Here is a 14,464-nt window from a genome sequence, read left to right as displayed (position 1 = left end):
ACAAACCTTAGAATGATTTCATCTATCGCCGCACGCCTGAGGATGTACTTTCGTTACTTATTCAAATAAGCACCACAAGCTGTAACTTAATTAACTTTTCATCTGTGTATTGAAAGATCCAACTCATGCATTTCTCCTTGGTCATAGTAGAAGTTAACAGTACGGATCGTTTTTTTCTGAAAATTCCAATTAGATAATAAATGCAAGTGAACAAGACTGGTTGATTAAATTCTATAAAAAAAATCCTCGATAAAAAATTTCCTTATTTCTGTGAATTAATAAAGGGCAAAAAGGATTGAATGTGTCGAAGAAAGAGAAGTTCGAGGCAAGTTCTAAGACAACCTTGGCCCATGACGAACGACGCCCATTAAATCCTCCACATAATCTTCAATACCATCAGTACACAGCATAAGCTCCCATATAAAAACCCTCATCTATGTTAATGTAAAGATGATCTGTGTTGGATTACTGGTTCTCGGAGAGAAGTTTCTCGGCTGCTGAAATCAGAGTACCGAAACAATCGCAACTCCTTGAATGCACTGTGGCGTCTTAATTTTACGCTTACAAAGCGTGCACAACGCATGAAACGTTCCTAGAGAGTACTTATGATCTTGGCATTAACAACATTGAGCGCCTAAACTAAGGTTCACTTACCAATGTTTTAGCCTACTCCCTTGGTATAGTGAAGAGGAAGATCCTGCATCTCTAAACACAAATCCATGCTCTTTGCAGCTTGCCTTGTAGCTGTATCAGCTTCGAGATTTGGTGGTCACCGTTAACAATAATATAGCAATCTTGGCATTAACAAAAACATAGCACTCTCGACGCTGCCAGTCGCAGCAAGAAATGATCGTTCACGCGAAATGACGGCCAGGAAGGAAACACTCTTCTATCCTCAAGTCTCAACTTCCTCCCTTTGCCCCTGGGGAGCGGCACAAGACTGGAAATTCTGATCTCTAAGTCATTTACAAACCTACAAAAGATAGTACAGGCAGTTTGAGGCACTTACAAGAGAAAAGGAAAAAGAAAACACGCATCAGAGCAGTAGAGCAACTGCTGCGTGTTGCCTGTAGCAAAAAGAGGCAACCTTCAACTTCAAGTATGGGTTATGGCATCTCTCATAAACAGAGGAACATCAATCAACTCTAGTTTTCCTCTCAATACTTGATTTGCTGAGAATAAGCACACCAATTACTATGAAGAGTGCACCTGCAAACCACTAAGAAGGGGACTTCATGTGAATTTTGTGAAAACTACTTTCATAGCGCAAAGCAAGTGTGAGTGAGAATCTCAAATAATAATTAAACCTGAAACACAAGTCATTATCAGGAACTGGGAAGTACTCGACACCTTTTTATTGAAAGGTAAAGACTACACCAAGAATCCCTGAACAATACAGTTCCATCTATTGCCATGCAGCGAACCAGCTCTTTCCCTTAGCAACTACATTAATCTCAGAAGCTTTCATCTGAAATATAAAACCCTCCTCCATTTTCTTTTTTCACATTTGTGATGGCATAATTACCCTCACTGCATGAAATCATGAGGGAATGAATTATAAAGTTATCTTTTGCATAATTTGTCTGTTAGCCTATTTGATATATTCATGATAACCAGTTCCAATTCTCCATAGGAAGAATTCTTCTCTTGAGGGAACTAAAATGCAGTTGCGATATTACTTGTATCCGCAGAAGAAACTTTTGATTGCTTATACTACAACAACAGGAGCTTGCAGCAGATCCAAATTTAATAAAGTCACATCTTATTTTAAACATGCTAAATAAACAAAGCTTGAAGTATTTGAGTTTGCATGACAAGGCAGGAAAATAGTTGATCGCGTACCTGAAATCTTAATGATTCATCAAACAAAAAGAACCCAGCTAATCCAGAAGTGAGGAAATTTGTCGAGAAGTTTGTAACCGTGGCTTGAAGAGACGAGAGACTCTTCATGCTGTTGACATAGCATCCCCACATTGTAACATTGAATAGTATAACAAAACAATACTTAATAACCTGCCAAAAATTTTGAATTTTTAGGCGTTAGTCCAGGAAAAATATGTCCGAGTTCATGAACTGCAGGATTTACCAACACCACCGAACTAACAGCAACAATTACTGGCAAAATTTATCACGGTGATGTATCATGACTGAATAAATGCTTAACTACGCATATTAGATAATCAGTAAACACGTGAAAATGCATATAGACAATCTGCCCTGCAATCACAAGAACTGGAGGAGGAGGAGGAGGAGGAGGAGGAGGAGAGGTTCCTGTCAATTGTCAAATAACAGGCTTTAGTGCAGTGCAGTGACCAATCATTGTCAAGTCCCAGCAATCTAATTAAATGGACTCAAGACAAATTTTGTTCTCATACAGAGAAACAAATGCTCAACTCTTTTTACATAATTGTGCCAGGGAATGACAATTTGACATTTAAAGTCGATCCAACCAAATGAACTCTATTCATCATAGGACTCAACTAGTTCACTGCAAAAGCACCAGATCTTAGATTGAGTTGATTAGGAAAGGCTTATATCCTCAGCCAAAAACACCACACAAAGATTCACATATCCACCGGGGAAAATAGCAGCAACAGTAAATAATGAAACAATGTTCCTCTCTCTTTGTTCTTCTTCTTCATCCCTGTGAAGATATAAACCTCACAAACGACATTCCACTCTGGAAAGCCCACATAGACCCAGTCCGAGATCTACGTGTTCGGTGTGTTTTCAATTTCCTATGCGATATTCTTTGAAAGTTCATGTGAAAGTTCTACATCCCCATCTCATAAACTGAGATTTTGCACAAATTTCCTAAGCTTGTCCCCTTAACTTGAAACTCTCCCCTACCACTGAGCCAGGCGTCGACCAATTGCCACGACAGGCCTCCGCTCGGACAGCTTCCAAGCTTACTGACCGTAAGCTATTTAACCAATCTACACAGAGGTAATGAAATTAGCAGGAGCTTTCCTCCATTAGAGCTCCAACAAATCCTTATCCAAACAAAATTGGACGCATAGCAGGGCAACGGCTACCGACCACACCTCCCACGCGCCACACGATGATGTCGAATGCTTCGGCCGGAGATACGTTAGGGACATGGTCCAACAACACGCCAGATTTCAAATTGCAATAGCTGGAACCCAATCGCAACAATCTCGAGTACCAAAGCAGAACCGCGGGGGACAATTATAGATAGCTCGCGTGAAAACAAGCATGGTCGGAGATGAGGAATGAGCTCGAGTCTACCTGAGAAGAGAAGAACTTAGCGGAAATGGCGGCGAGAGCGGCCATGAATCCGGCGGCGATCGCCCACGCGTAGCCTCTTCCGATGCGAATCTCCATCGCAGATCGTCGGAGATTTGTCGAGGAAATGGAAGACGACGAAAGATCGGGAATGGGATCAGAAACCCGCGCCCGCCAGTGATGGGCCGTGATCTTGAAATCAAGTTTCGGGGCTCCAATGCAGGGCCTAGACCCACTTCCCGAACCGAATATCGTACAGAAGCGCAGCACTTTCACGATGCGATGCGATGCAATGCGATGCCATGCTTTGCTTGCAATTGCCACACACCGTCTTCCACTTCCGATTTCTCTCCTTATTTTCTCTCCAACAACAACCTGCGTCTGTGTTCACCGTTAAGTTCCAAACAAAAAAATTATTCAAAAAATCCTAAATATATTGTACGACGATAAATTCAATTTTAAATTTTTTAATTGCATTCATTTAATCCTAATTTTTTTAACAATTTATCAATTTAGTTATTTCAATTAATTTTGATTGGAAATTGCTAACCCGGATGCCGGCCATTTTATTTCACACGGCCAGCACTGCCATTTAATTTTTTTTTTAGATATTTTCAATTTTTATTTAATTATTTAGTTATTTTTTCTCTTTCTTTTTTTTTTTGTCCATTTCCCTCCACTAGCAAAGGCTATGGCAATGGTTGGCCGCACCTCGAAGACCTTAACAGTGGGAACCAAAAAAAAGGAAAGAAAATAGAATAAAAAAAAATTCAAAAAGTGTCCAAGTCGACACTAGTGCCGATCATGAAACGTGAACATTCACATCGGCGATTTTCAATCAAAATTAGTCAGAATAACTAAATTGACAAATCATCGAAGAATTTAAGATTAAATTGACACAATTAATATATTCATGACTAAATTGGCTACCACCATACAATTGGACAATAATCTCTTCCAAGTAGTTCTCCTCTCTCACCAACCAAATCTCTTATTTTATCCGGTTTCAATTTCAGAAATCCAAGATATAAGCCCGTGCTTCCAAAAATTAAAGATATTATATTTCTTCATCTTAATTTGGCGGGCGCATGGATTACTATTGTACCTACTAAGATGCAATTTCTTTAGTTATAATATTGCCATAAGATCCGAAACGTGATGTTTGACCTGGTCAAACCCGCGGGTCTTTGCCTGCCCTACGAGTATGATGTACAAACAACGTGCGCATTCCGTGGGCCCCGACGATGGAAATCCAACCGAAGACCAGGCCACATCAGACGTGTGCCATGACGTCATCATCTACCCACCTTTTCCTTCTGCTTAATTTAATAACATTTATTTCCCACCCCCACCCCCCCCGATATAAGTTACCTTAGTTACCCACATCGTAAAGAATATCAAAGCACCAAAAAAGAAACCAGAGATCATGAATAGATTAAGCTGGATATTAATTGCCAAGATAATTAAAAAAAGATAAAAATTGCAATTGACGAGATAATTAGAAGAAGATCTTCGAAATTCTTCATGTTTCCGAACCGCTTTCATAGGATTGAAAATAAATCAAGTTTTCGAAATCTTTTTAATTCTTAATTGCTCTTCATATATTTTTCTTTCTTTCATTCCTAATAAATTGTTTCAGTTTTTTTTTTTTAGAAAATATTAGTTACCCTTACGAAAGTGATTGGCAAATCGTGATACGCCTAAGCAAAAATCCATACTAATAAATTATCCCCTAAATCCAAAAAAGTTATGGAAAATTCGTTTTCCCAGTGGGACCAATCATAGTCAGCGACCCTCCTCTATATAAACCCTCCTCCGCCTCATCTTTTACCTTCTTCGACCTCTCTCTGGTTCGCGTGTTTGGTAGTCCGCTGAGCCGTCGCCAGCTAAGTATTAGTTCCCTTCTCTCTCTCTCTCGCTCTCTCTGTTTCTCTCTCCGTCTTTCCATTGCGTTGTGTCAATTTTCCTGTTCCCTTCGCCTTCGTTGTGTTGGGCTGAGAAACGGGGGGGGACTCTTCGGGAGCTTTTCAGATGGTCTAGGGTTTCAGATGTGGGAAATCGAGAGGTATCGTCCATGAATTACGCGATCCACATGTTCCGGTTCCGGGTCCGGATCCTCCATTCCTTCTCGGTGGTGTTCCTGTACTGGTTCTACGTGATCTCATGAGCCGTCTCTTTTCCCGATCGATCGCGATTCCTACCTCCCTTAATTCGATCGAAATTGTTGTCCAAAGCAAAATTGAAATTATTCCCGATACGCGGAGACCCCTTTGATTAGTCGTTACTGAATTAAGTGATTGCTCGAGGGGAGAGGCTTTAAAAAATGGGTTCGGTTCGGCGTCAAGCGAGCTCGGGATCCGATAGTGATCCAAGGTGTGGGGTAGCCGATGAAAGAAAGAGGAAGAGGATGGAGTCCAACAGGGAATCTGCCAGGCGCTCGCGGGTGAGGAAACAGAAGCGGCTGGCGGATTTGCTCGGGGAATTGGGGCAATTGCAGCAAGCTAACAGTGAGCTCATAGCGAGTATCAATGCCACTGTGCAGAAGTACGTCGAGGTTGAGTCGGCGAACAATGTCCTTAGGGCCCAGGCCATGGAACTTACTGATAGGCTGCGGTCCTTGAACTCAGTGCTGGAGATCGCGGAGGTGGTCAGTGGGCTTGCGGTTGATATTCCTGAGGTACCCGACCCGTTGATTGAGCCCTGGCAGATCCCTTGTCCAATACTACCCATCATGGCATCTGCATACGTGTTTGAGTGCTGATGTATCGTTCCCCGTTGCAAATTTGGAATGAGTGCTTTGGAATTTAGAGTCTCTTTACCTCTGTGGTTGATGCTTATGTTGTCCATTGTCTCTAATGGTCATACTTTGTCGTATCGTGTCTCGTGACTGGATCGGCTCACTGTTGTATAAGTGGGTCGTTTTCACCCGCATTAGCTTTTGAAATTTCCATGATGATGAATGTTTGTAAGAATCCTATATTTGCAGTTTGTGGACAAGACAGGTTGTGATTCTGTAGCCCCGTTCTTCTTTCAGCAGGATAAGGCTTCTCAGATTTTCATTGCTAGGGCCAGGATATGATTTCTTCTTTTCCTCCACAGTAGTGCTAGGGACCGGGGGTATATAGCTTAGTTTGTAAATTGCTGTTCATCAAGCGATGCGGTAAACTTTGAAATTGTATCGAACCAGATGGGCATTTTCGAACTATCCAATAGGAGTTTGCCTCATGATCGCGCCCATTACCATTTTCACTTTCTGATTCCGTTGGGTCATTATTTGGTTTTCTTGTTGTGCTCTATTCGTGGCACAATCATGCACGACTTCAGTTCTTGTTCACAAGTCTAGCCTAGTCGATGCCCGAGAATGGGATGCTTGAAGTCGATTAAGTTCAATTTAGAACAGTGTTCGTGCGATGCTGTCCCTCAGTTGGACGAGTTAAGACCAGGAGATACTATATTTTAACTGCCTCGAAGATAATTTGTTGCGAGATATGACTTGGGTCCTGTATCTTGTCTCGCAGTCCGTCCTTTTTCCAGATTCGCATCCAACTTGCTGTTGGTTGTTTGGTCGGATAAACGCTATTGATGGGGTGACCGCAACTTCTTGGTCTGGACGCCCAAATTATTAGTCAAGCGAGTTAGTTTCTCTCTTTCTTTAGATGCTTCATCTCCCTTTCTCACTTGCGAATTTGTGGGAGTTAAATCAGGATCCGCATCCACTGCTAGTTGTGTCAGTGTTGATCAGTATATTACATCATGTCAAAATAATTGTCTATCTCGCATAGCCCCAACGTTTACCTACAAATTTTGAAATTGGAAATGAAGGTTATTTGATTCATCCTTCTCGATTATGTGATACATACAAATCAGAATGTTCGTGATGCATGCATCCTTCTATACATACACTGCTACTTTTCATGTACATATGACGACTTAAAACCCGAAAACAATAAATAAGTCGGACTCATACATGACCTTGAAACTCACTTATTCATTATACGTAATAGCTTTCTATAGCACGCAGTGGGTACAGCTTGCATGCAGAGGTGTTATTCCCCGGTCTTTGGGAACAGCTTGCATGCAGAGGTGTTATTCCTGCTCTTCGCTTAAGCCTGTCGCAGCGAATTAGACGAGCTTTTGATGAAGAGATGAACCACTCAACCAATTCTCCAACCCCTCCAGATTCTGTATAGGCTATAAAGCTCAACTCAGGGCCCGTTTGGTATTAACCATAGTTGTGATCATTTTGGTAACACACAGCAACAACTAAAAACTAGATGGGAAAGCTTCCTAGTTCCAGATGGTAGCTATGAAATGTTACCTTGAGAAAACTGGAGTGTCCAGTTTTCCGATCGTAGCTAATATAAAAAAATATGTATCAAACAATCTCTCCATAACTTACTCTTCTTATGCGCATAATCAGTTTCGATTATGATCCTTGCTTCCAATGCTACAACATCGAACACCTGGGATGTACAACTACAGATCATGCGTTGTCTCCGTTTTACCTTGAATGGTTTCTTGTTTCTCCACTGCGACAAGTATCAGCTTGCAAAAACAACAATCCAACCAAACCATTAGGCAAGTACATCTCCCATGGCATGTCACCGCGTTAAACTGCAACCCATGTTAAACGTTGCAATCACATTGGAGTGCCTCTCCTGCACTTGCTCTCATTAGTAAACAATTTCTCACATTGGGATGTACAACTACAGATCATGCGTTGATGCCGTTTTACCTTGAATGGTTTCTTGTTTCTCCACTGCGACATGTATCAGCTTGCAAAAACAATAATCCAACCAAACCATTACATCTCCCATGGCATGTCACTGCGTTGAAATGCAACTCATGTTAAACATTGCAATCACATTGGAGTGCCTCTCCTGCACTTGCTCTCATTGGTAAACAATTTCTCACAAGCTGCAAACCAACAATGAAATTTTGAAACTCCTAAATTGACCTCGATTCTTTCATTTCCGGCAGTCTATCACTCAGCTTGCTGACTTCATGAAAAATGGATTTATTTTCATTGCCGATTTCCACCATCTCATTGCCTATGCTGCTACTGATCCTTATAATCCCCTTGTCTTGTGAAGACTAAGCACCATTTCTTTCTCACCACAACTTTGTTACTGAAACTATCTTGATATTGTGGGAGAAGAGTAGGTCCATCAAAGCTGCATCAGGAATCCACCATCAGCATGTTCATAGCGCCTAGCAGAAACCCGACACCATCAACAATCTCCCCCTACATGTGAGCTCCATCTTAGGTACACTCCACCTTAATCCATGTTTTCTTTTGCACCAACAGGTTGTCACCAATCAACCATTGGCTCTGATACTGGGAGCGCGTGGCGGGAAGCCAAGACAGAGCCCAAGTCCGAGTCCGTCAACGTCTCCAGTTAAACCCACTTTCACTCAAAAGCTTCAATCAATGAATTATTTGGTCAACTAAGATATATTAACTATTTTCCCCCATACCAATCGCCCGTTGGGGGACTTTTTTTTTTTTCCCCCTGGAACTCCTACGTCATCTCAACACAGCATGTGGCTGTTTTGCAAACCGTGTATGCATCATATATTTTTGGAACAATAGTTAGTCTAGCCCCATCTAGAAGCACTCAACCTGTAATGATTGAAAGACAAGTATTAATAACTAAAGGATACTCTAATCGAGCGAAAAAGCTAGCAATACATTTCCAACTCTATGACCATCCATAGAAGCTTCTCAACAGTTAATGCCCATAAAACTGCTTAAGTTCCCTCAAAAGAAACTATATTCTCTCAAACTAGGGTAAATTACAATAGGTCCATATATTTTTGACTGAATTGCAATTAGAGATGCAAACTTTCAACTTCAACAAATAAAAACTTTTACATAATATTTCTAGTTCTTCAGTTTGGATTTTGTTGATGTCACAGTATAAAATTAGTGACTAAAGTAGATATGCCAGTACAAAATACTGGGTCACTCGCATCTCTTAAACAGTTCCATTTTCACATTCCATGGATCGAAATTCTACATGTAGGCAGGGAAATTGTTAACAGGAACAACTTTAAAGTGACGTTAAGCCAAAATTGACAAATAAAAATACAAAGCAAACAGGAATACACTCCACCCATGATACCACATTGTTCTGGCAAGCGGAATACAGGTCAATCATGAGTCATGCCTGTTCTTAAGAATTTATGTCTCTCTCGCAATATCATGCGGCTTTACACCACATAAATCATCCGTTAGTAAGAGGAAATTTATTCTCTTTATAACTTGAGGATGTGACAGAATTTGTGAAAACATAATTTCATCCGGATAGCCTAATCAAGGCTAGGCCTTCATTAGATGGCCATGAATCTCTTTGCTCTGTCTACTATTGTTAGCTCATGCACAAACAGTTCCATAAGTTGGCATTTGTAGGTATCGACAATCATGATATGAGTGGGATCTTAAAGCTGAAATTATCTGATGAAGACCAAAAGTAGCAACGAAAGAATCATTTTCAGCTGAGAGTATAAGGACCATGACAGATGCTCGGCTGAAGTATTGGAGCGTGATTTAAATAGAGAGAATGGAGAAGGGACTCCAGCTAAATAACTCAGCAACCAATAAGCAATTTATGCAGTGCGAAAGTAGGAACAATAACGGAAAGCCGGTGAAACTACAAATAATCTCCATGGTGGAGCGTTACCAGAGTAGCATGCAGTAAATACAGCCAGATGGTAGAGCTTGATCACAGAGCAAGCGACTAAAGTACTTGAGAATAAGTAAATGGCTTAGTGTAGGGTCAAGAGAGATACCTGAGTGAGATCTTGGTACAGGGGTTGAAAAGCAAGCAATTTAATCATGTGATGAGCACATCTTCAATCACGATGCAGCGAATGTGAGAAACCAGGGGCCAATCTTTCCCTTTCTTCCGCTGGCATCTTTTCTCCAGCAAAGGGCACCCATAGATGAAAAGATTGGAAAGGGAGGATGACAAGCCCTCCGCTGGCATGGATCGAAGACTTTGGCAGCCAATTATGTGAAAGTTTTCAAGACAAGTGAGGTGGTGGAGCCCTAAGTTATCCAGTGATTTTAGACCCATATCATAAATCAACAGAGTGGTAAGAGAAGCGGGCAGGATTTGTCCCTCTTTTGGGAAGGAATGGAGCTTAGGACATTCTCCAATGAACAGGTTTTCAAGGGACCCCAGGCTCTGAAGCCCTTTTGAGTTCAGGGACGTCAGATTCTCAAAGCCAAAGATATACAGAGAGGTGAGAGAGGTTGGTAGAAGCCCCATCTCAGGAAATGACTCAATATTTTTCTCCTGCTCAATGACAAAAGTTTTAAGAGAGGCTAGTGATTGCAGACCCCAATCCTTGCGGCCAGTGATGAGCTTGTCACAATTAGAGATTGAAAGCGCAACCAAGTTGGAGGGTAAACCCTGCTCAGGAAATGACTCGAGTTGTGGACATGAGGATATTTTCAGTGACCGAAGTGAAGGAAGGAGAGCCTGCATGTTTTCTGGCAGATACTTTAGATGATGACAGTCATTCAACTCTAATGAAGTGAGGCATGGGGCAGCCAATCCTCCGGCAGGGAAAGATCTAAATTCAGGGCAATCACTAATGTTCATCGAATGGAGAAGAAGTGGAGAACCGTCTGAATTTGAAAGATGTTCCAATTTTCCAATCTCCACTAACTGCATATTCTTAACTGAGGGGAAAATTTCCAGAGGCAACGATATAAGTGAATCGCAGCTCTGCATCAAGTTCAGATATTGGAGAGATTCATGGCATCTGTTTATTGGCAACTCTATCTCATGACTGTCTTTGAGATTGAGTCTTGTCATGGTAGGAGGAAGAAAGCTCAAGGGAAGGGTTGAAAGATTCTTGATTTCCATATCTTGTAACTCAGTGCCATTTAGGAGAGGCTCAACTCCAGAAACCTTTCCACAATCATTCAAATCGATCTTACGGAGAAGTGGTGCAAATGGTAGAGAAGACGTCAGCTGTGGGCACTTTTCAATTGACAAGACTGATAGAGAAGGGAGATGGCTGGGTAAACCTTCACTCAACTCAGGGCAATTTCTAATACAAAGCTCCTGCAGATGTGCAAAGGCAAGACCTCCTGTCTGTATTGCAAAAGAAGTCCACTCTTTCCAGCAGCACATGTCAGCAAATTCCAAAGACTTTAGTGACTGAAAAGGTATACAGTTACTACCATTAAATTCAGTACCCACCCTTATTACTCCATCAAATCCCTTGATTATCAACTTCTCCAGAGATGGTAGCTGTCCTAAAGGAGGCAATGACACACAGTGCTTGCAAGATTCAAGACGCACGACTGACATATTTGAGAATAAACCATGTCCCAGCCAATCAGGAAATGACCTACCACTATAGGACATAATGATAAGCTCTCTCAAGTTCCAATGAGGTTGCAGCTTGTCCAATACATTTAAGCAATTTTGCTGCGTAACATTGTTATCAGAACCCCATTCCAGTACTAACTTTTTCAAGTACCTTTTTCCCTGCAAATTGACTATCTCGGCATCTCGGTAACTCTCAACATTCTGCAAACCCTGAATGGAGAGTGCACCCATAAGATTCCCAAGCTCCCCTAGCTCCCTAACCCTGGTCCCCCCGTTTTCGGCCACCACGAAATTAGTTAATGTCTGCAAATTCTTCAGTCTGTTCATCTGCAACGGCATTCTCTTCAGGAATGTCTCCCTTATATCAAGATGACGCAGACAGGTTAGGCTACCCATGTTGCTCGGTAACTCAATGAGAGACTGACAGTAAGCAAGAATTAAAGTTTGCAAGTTGTATAGAGTAGTAATTGAATCAGGCAATCTGCTTAGACTTCTATTATAGGAGAGGTTCAAGTAGCGCAGTTGTTTCAAACGTCCAATTGACCTGGGCAACATAGAGATTTTCTGATAATGAGACAAAGATAGCACCCTTAACTTTCTCAGGGTCGGCAACAGAACATGCAGTACCTCATCAGTCAAGAAAAAGAACTCATTAGATGTCACATAATCCACATTTAGTGGCAGGAAAGTGCGTAACTGCATTGCCCCAGCCAATACTCCGAATCTAGAAGCGACATCATATCGCGTTCTTACAAATGACAAATGGCGGGTGCTTGAGGACACCTGGTGTGCATTGCCTCCGTCCAAGCTAAAAAAAGATTGACCAGCTACATATCTTGCTAAGTCATTGACTAGTTCATGCATTAAAAAACTTGATTCGATATCGCTTACTCTATGAAGCAGAGATCTAGAGACAAGATCACAGAAGTACTGATCACCTACTTCCTCTAATGTCCTGCTGTCCTTAGGTTGTTTTATCAAGCCCTCAGCAATCCAAAGTAAGATCAGTTGGTCCTTCTCATATTTACAATCCTTTGGGAAGATTGAGCAATAGGCAAAACATCGTTTCAGTTGTGGAGGAAGGTAATGATAACTTAACAACAACGCAGGGAGAATTTCATTCTTTCCAGGGGCCAAATCCCAAATATTACTCTCTGCAATTATTTCCCACTTTCTGATATCAGACTCCGAGCGTAACAAACTACCTATAGTCTTTAGCGCAAGAGGCAATCCATCACACCTCTTTACAATTCTTTGCCCAATATCTTCGAGTCTCGTGCGTGCCTCGAAGTTATGCTCGTCAAATGCATGTTTTGCAAACAAGTCCCAACATTCTGTGTCTTGTAACTTCTGTAAAGAGTATGTTGAGACGGCACAAGCAACCGATGCCACGCCCTCATTTCGTGTTGTCACGACGATTTTGCTTCCTCTTGCTCCATAGGTAAAAGGAACGAGGAATGCATCCCAAATGTTGAAGTCCTCATTCCAAACATCATCCAATACCAATAGAAATTTTTTCCCAGTCAAGACGTTCTTCAGTTGGAGCTGAAGCTGGTTGAGATTTTCGGTCTCCTTCCTAGACAAGGAGAATTCCTCAAGAGCCGTCGCCGTCAGCTTGCAGATGTCGAATTGATGGGACACGGAAACCCACGATCTCAACTCGAAACTCCCCTTCACCACACCATCATTGAACACAAGCTGAGACAGCGTGGTTTTCCCAACACCTCCCATCCCAACAATGGCGATCACACTGGTGTTCTTTTCGCTCCGATCCGACAAAAGCAACTCGATTACCGCCTCCTTGTCCTTCTCTCTCCCAAAGACGCCTGATTCCTCGACTAACGAAGTGGTAGGCAAAGTCCTAGGCATCCTCTCGCGAATACCTTCTCTTAGGCCCAACACTTCTCTCTGCTTCACTACACACTCCAATCTCTCCAGAACCTTCTCTAGCTTATCCCCAAATCTACTCACACAAGCATCCGAAGCGAAGCTCCAAACCTTACAAACGAGAGGCCGAGACTCGATCCCGACTTCGCGCTTCAGATTCTCGGTCGCGATTTCGTCGAACAGGTCGTCGGCGTCGTACACGGCGTCCTTGAGCTCGTCGACCCACCTCCTGACGGAGGAGCTGGTCATCTGCTTCTCCTCCGCGTCGTCCAACACGGCGTTCGCGGACAAGAGCGCGACCTCCAGCTTCTCCAGCAACCTCCTCTTGCTGAGCTTGCTCGATCCGAAGAAGTCGACGACCTCGCGAGAGGCCATGCGGTCGAAGAGCACCTGGAGGAAAGCGGAGAGAAATGCTCCGCCGACGAGCGCCTCCGCCATAGATTTTCAGTGTCCAGGAGAGAGCTGAAAGTGATTGGAGAGGGAGGGAAGACGATCGCCAGCAGAAGAAGCGCCAATCTGTGAAGTCCTCCTCCTTCGAAGATGGACAGTCGATCGCTTGGTTCCCATTTTCCGATTGCGATGATCACTGGGAGCGGGGTCCGCTCTGTGGGGGCCCCAGCTGACGTAGAAAAGACAGAAAGAAAGAAAGAAGAGCAAGTCAAAAAGTCAAAGGAAAACAAATGAAGAGAGAGAACTGTCTCGCCCCGCTAAAAAGGAAAGCGAGAGCGTCCTCGCGGAGGGCAGGGAGCGACCCGCGGGGCGGAGGGGAGAAAGGGGCAGATTTTTTCAGTCCAGTTTCTACGACCGAACGGTATCAAAATCAAAATTACCTGAAACGTCGGTATATTACTCCAGAGACCGAAGCCCATTGAGTTCATAGATTTCGTTTGTTGAAATGTTTCTCCAGGTTGTCTCTCATGTTATCCAAATAAGATTACATTTTCTTGCTTTATTTCGTTAATCCATTTTTGCTTCGATGAGAT

At 42.5% G+C, this 14,464-nt stretch overlaps 3 protein-coding genes across 7 annotated transcripts; 1 reads left to right on the top strand and 2 right to left on the bottom strand.

Moving 5' to 3' along the window:
• Positions 1-706: 706 nt before the first annotated feature.
• Positions 707-3,534, bottom strand: LOC115750134. Its single transcript, XM_048281904.1, has 5 exons — positions 3,428-3,534; positions 3,250-3,364; positions 1,843-2,013; positions 1,088-1,219; positions 707-973 (listed from the first exon to the last, which is right to left on the bottom strand). The coding sequence occupies exons 2-4, from the start codon at positions 3,343-3,345 to the stop codon at positions 1,136-1,138; spliced, it is 351 nt and encodes a 116-aa protein (XP_048137861.1). The 5' UTR covers positions 3,346-3,364; positions 3,428-3,534; the 3' UTR covers positions 707-973; positions 1,088-1,135.
• Positions 3,535-5,091: 1,557 nt separating this feature from the next.
• On the top strand, positions 5,092-6,311 carry LOC115750132 (bZIP transcription factor 53-like). Its single transcript, XM_030687304.2, has one exon. It carries the CDS (start codon positions 5,570-5,572, stop codon positions 6,005-6,007), a length of 438 nt encoding a protein of 145 aa, XP_030543164.1. The 5' UTR covers positions 5,092-5,569; the 3' UTR covers positions 6,008-6,311.
• A 994-nt stretch (positions 6,312-7,305) lies between these two features.
• LOC115750130 (putative disease resistance RPP13-like protein 1) lies at positions 7,306-14,048 on the bottom strand. 5 transcript variants are annotated; one of them, XR_007198382.1, is made up of 3 exons: positions 10,039-14,048; positions 7,565-8,457; positions 7,306-7,437 (listed from the first exon to the last, which is right to left on the bottom strand). XR_007198382.1 is itself a non-coding variant. In XM_030687303.2 (2 exons), the coding sequence occupies exon 1, from the start codon at positions 13,917-13,919 to the stop codon at positions 10,083-10,085; it is 3,837 nt and encodes a 1,278-aa protein (XP_030543163.1). In that variant the 5' UTR covers positions 13,920-14,048; the 3' UTR covers positions 7,306-8,457; positions 10,039-10,082. The 5 variants fall into 5 exon arrangements, 2 of the variants coding, with proteins under 2 accessions (XP_030543163.1, XP_030543162.1); XR_007198383.1 differs by having other exon boundaries at positions 7,306-7,428; XR_007198385.1 differs by having other exon boundaries at positions 7,306-8,072; positions 8,204-8,457.
• Between the last annotated feature and the right edge of the window lie 416 nt (positions 14,049-14,464).

This window comes from Rhodamnia argentea, chromosome 1 (genome assembly GCF_020921035.1).
Source record: "Rhodamnia argentea isolate NSW1041297 chromosome 1, ASM2092103v1, whole genome shotgun sequence".
Lineage (NCBI taxonomy): Eukaryota > Viridiplantae > Streptophyta > Magnoliopsida > Myrtales > Myrtaceae > Rhodamnia > Rhodamnia argentea.
The sequence above is the reverse complement of the archived record's forward strand: the minus strand, read 5'-3'. Positions and strand labels throughout refer to the sequence as shown.

Coding starts and splice junctions, on each gene's coding strand:
- LOC115750134 (XM_048281904.1), bottom strand. CDS start 3,345: ATGGAGATTCGCATCGGAAGAGGCTACGCGTGGGCGATCGCCGCCGGA. Junction 2,014..3,249: donor CTAAGTTCTTCTCTTCTCAG/GTAGACTCGAGC, acceptor AATTTTTGGCAG/GTTATTAAGTATTGTTTTGT. Junction 1,220..1,842: donor ATGAATCATTAAGATTTCAG/GTACGCGATCAA, acceptor TCCCCTTCTTAG/TGGTTTGCAGGTGCACTCTT.
- LOC115750132 (XM_030687304.2), top strand. CDS start 5,570: ATGGGTTCGGTTCGGCGTCAAGCGAGCTCGGGATCCGATAGTGATCCA.
- LOC115750130 (XM_030687303.2), bottom strand. CDS start 13,919: ATGGCGGAGGCGCTCGTCGGCGGAGCATTTCTCTCCGCTTTCCTCCAG.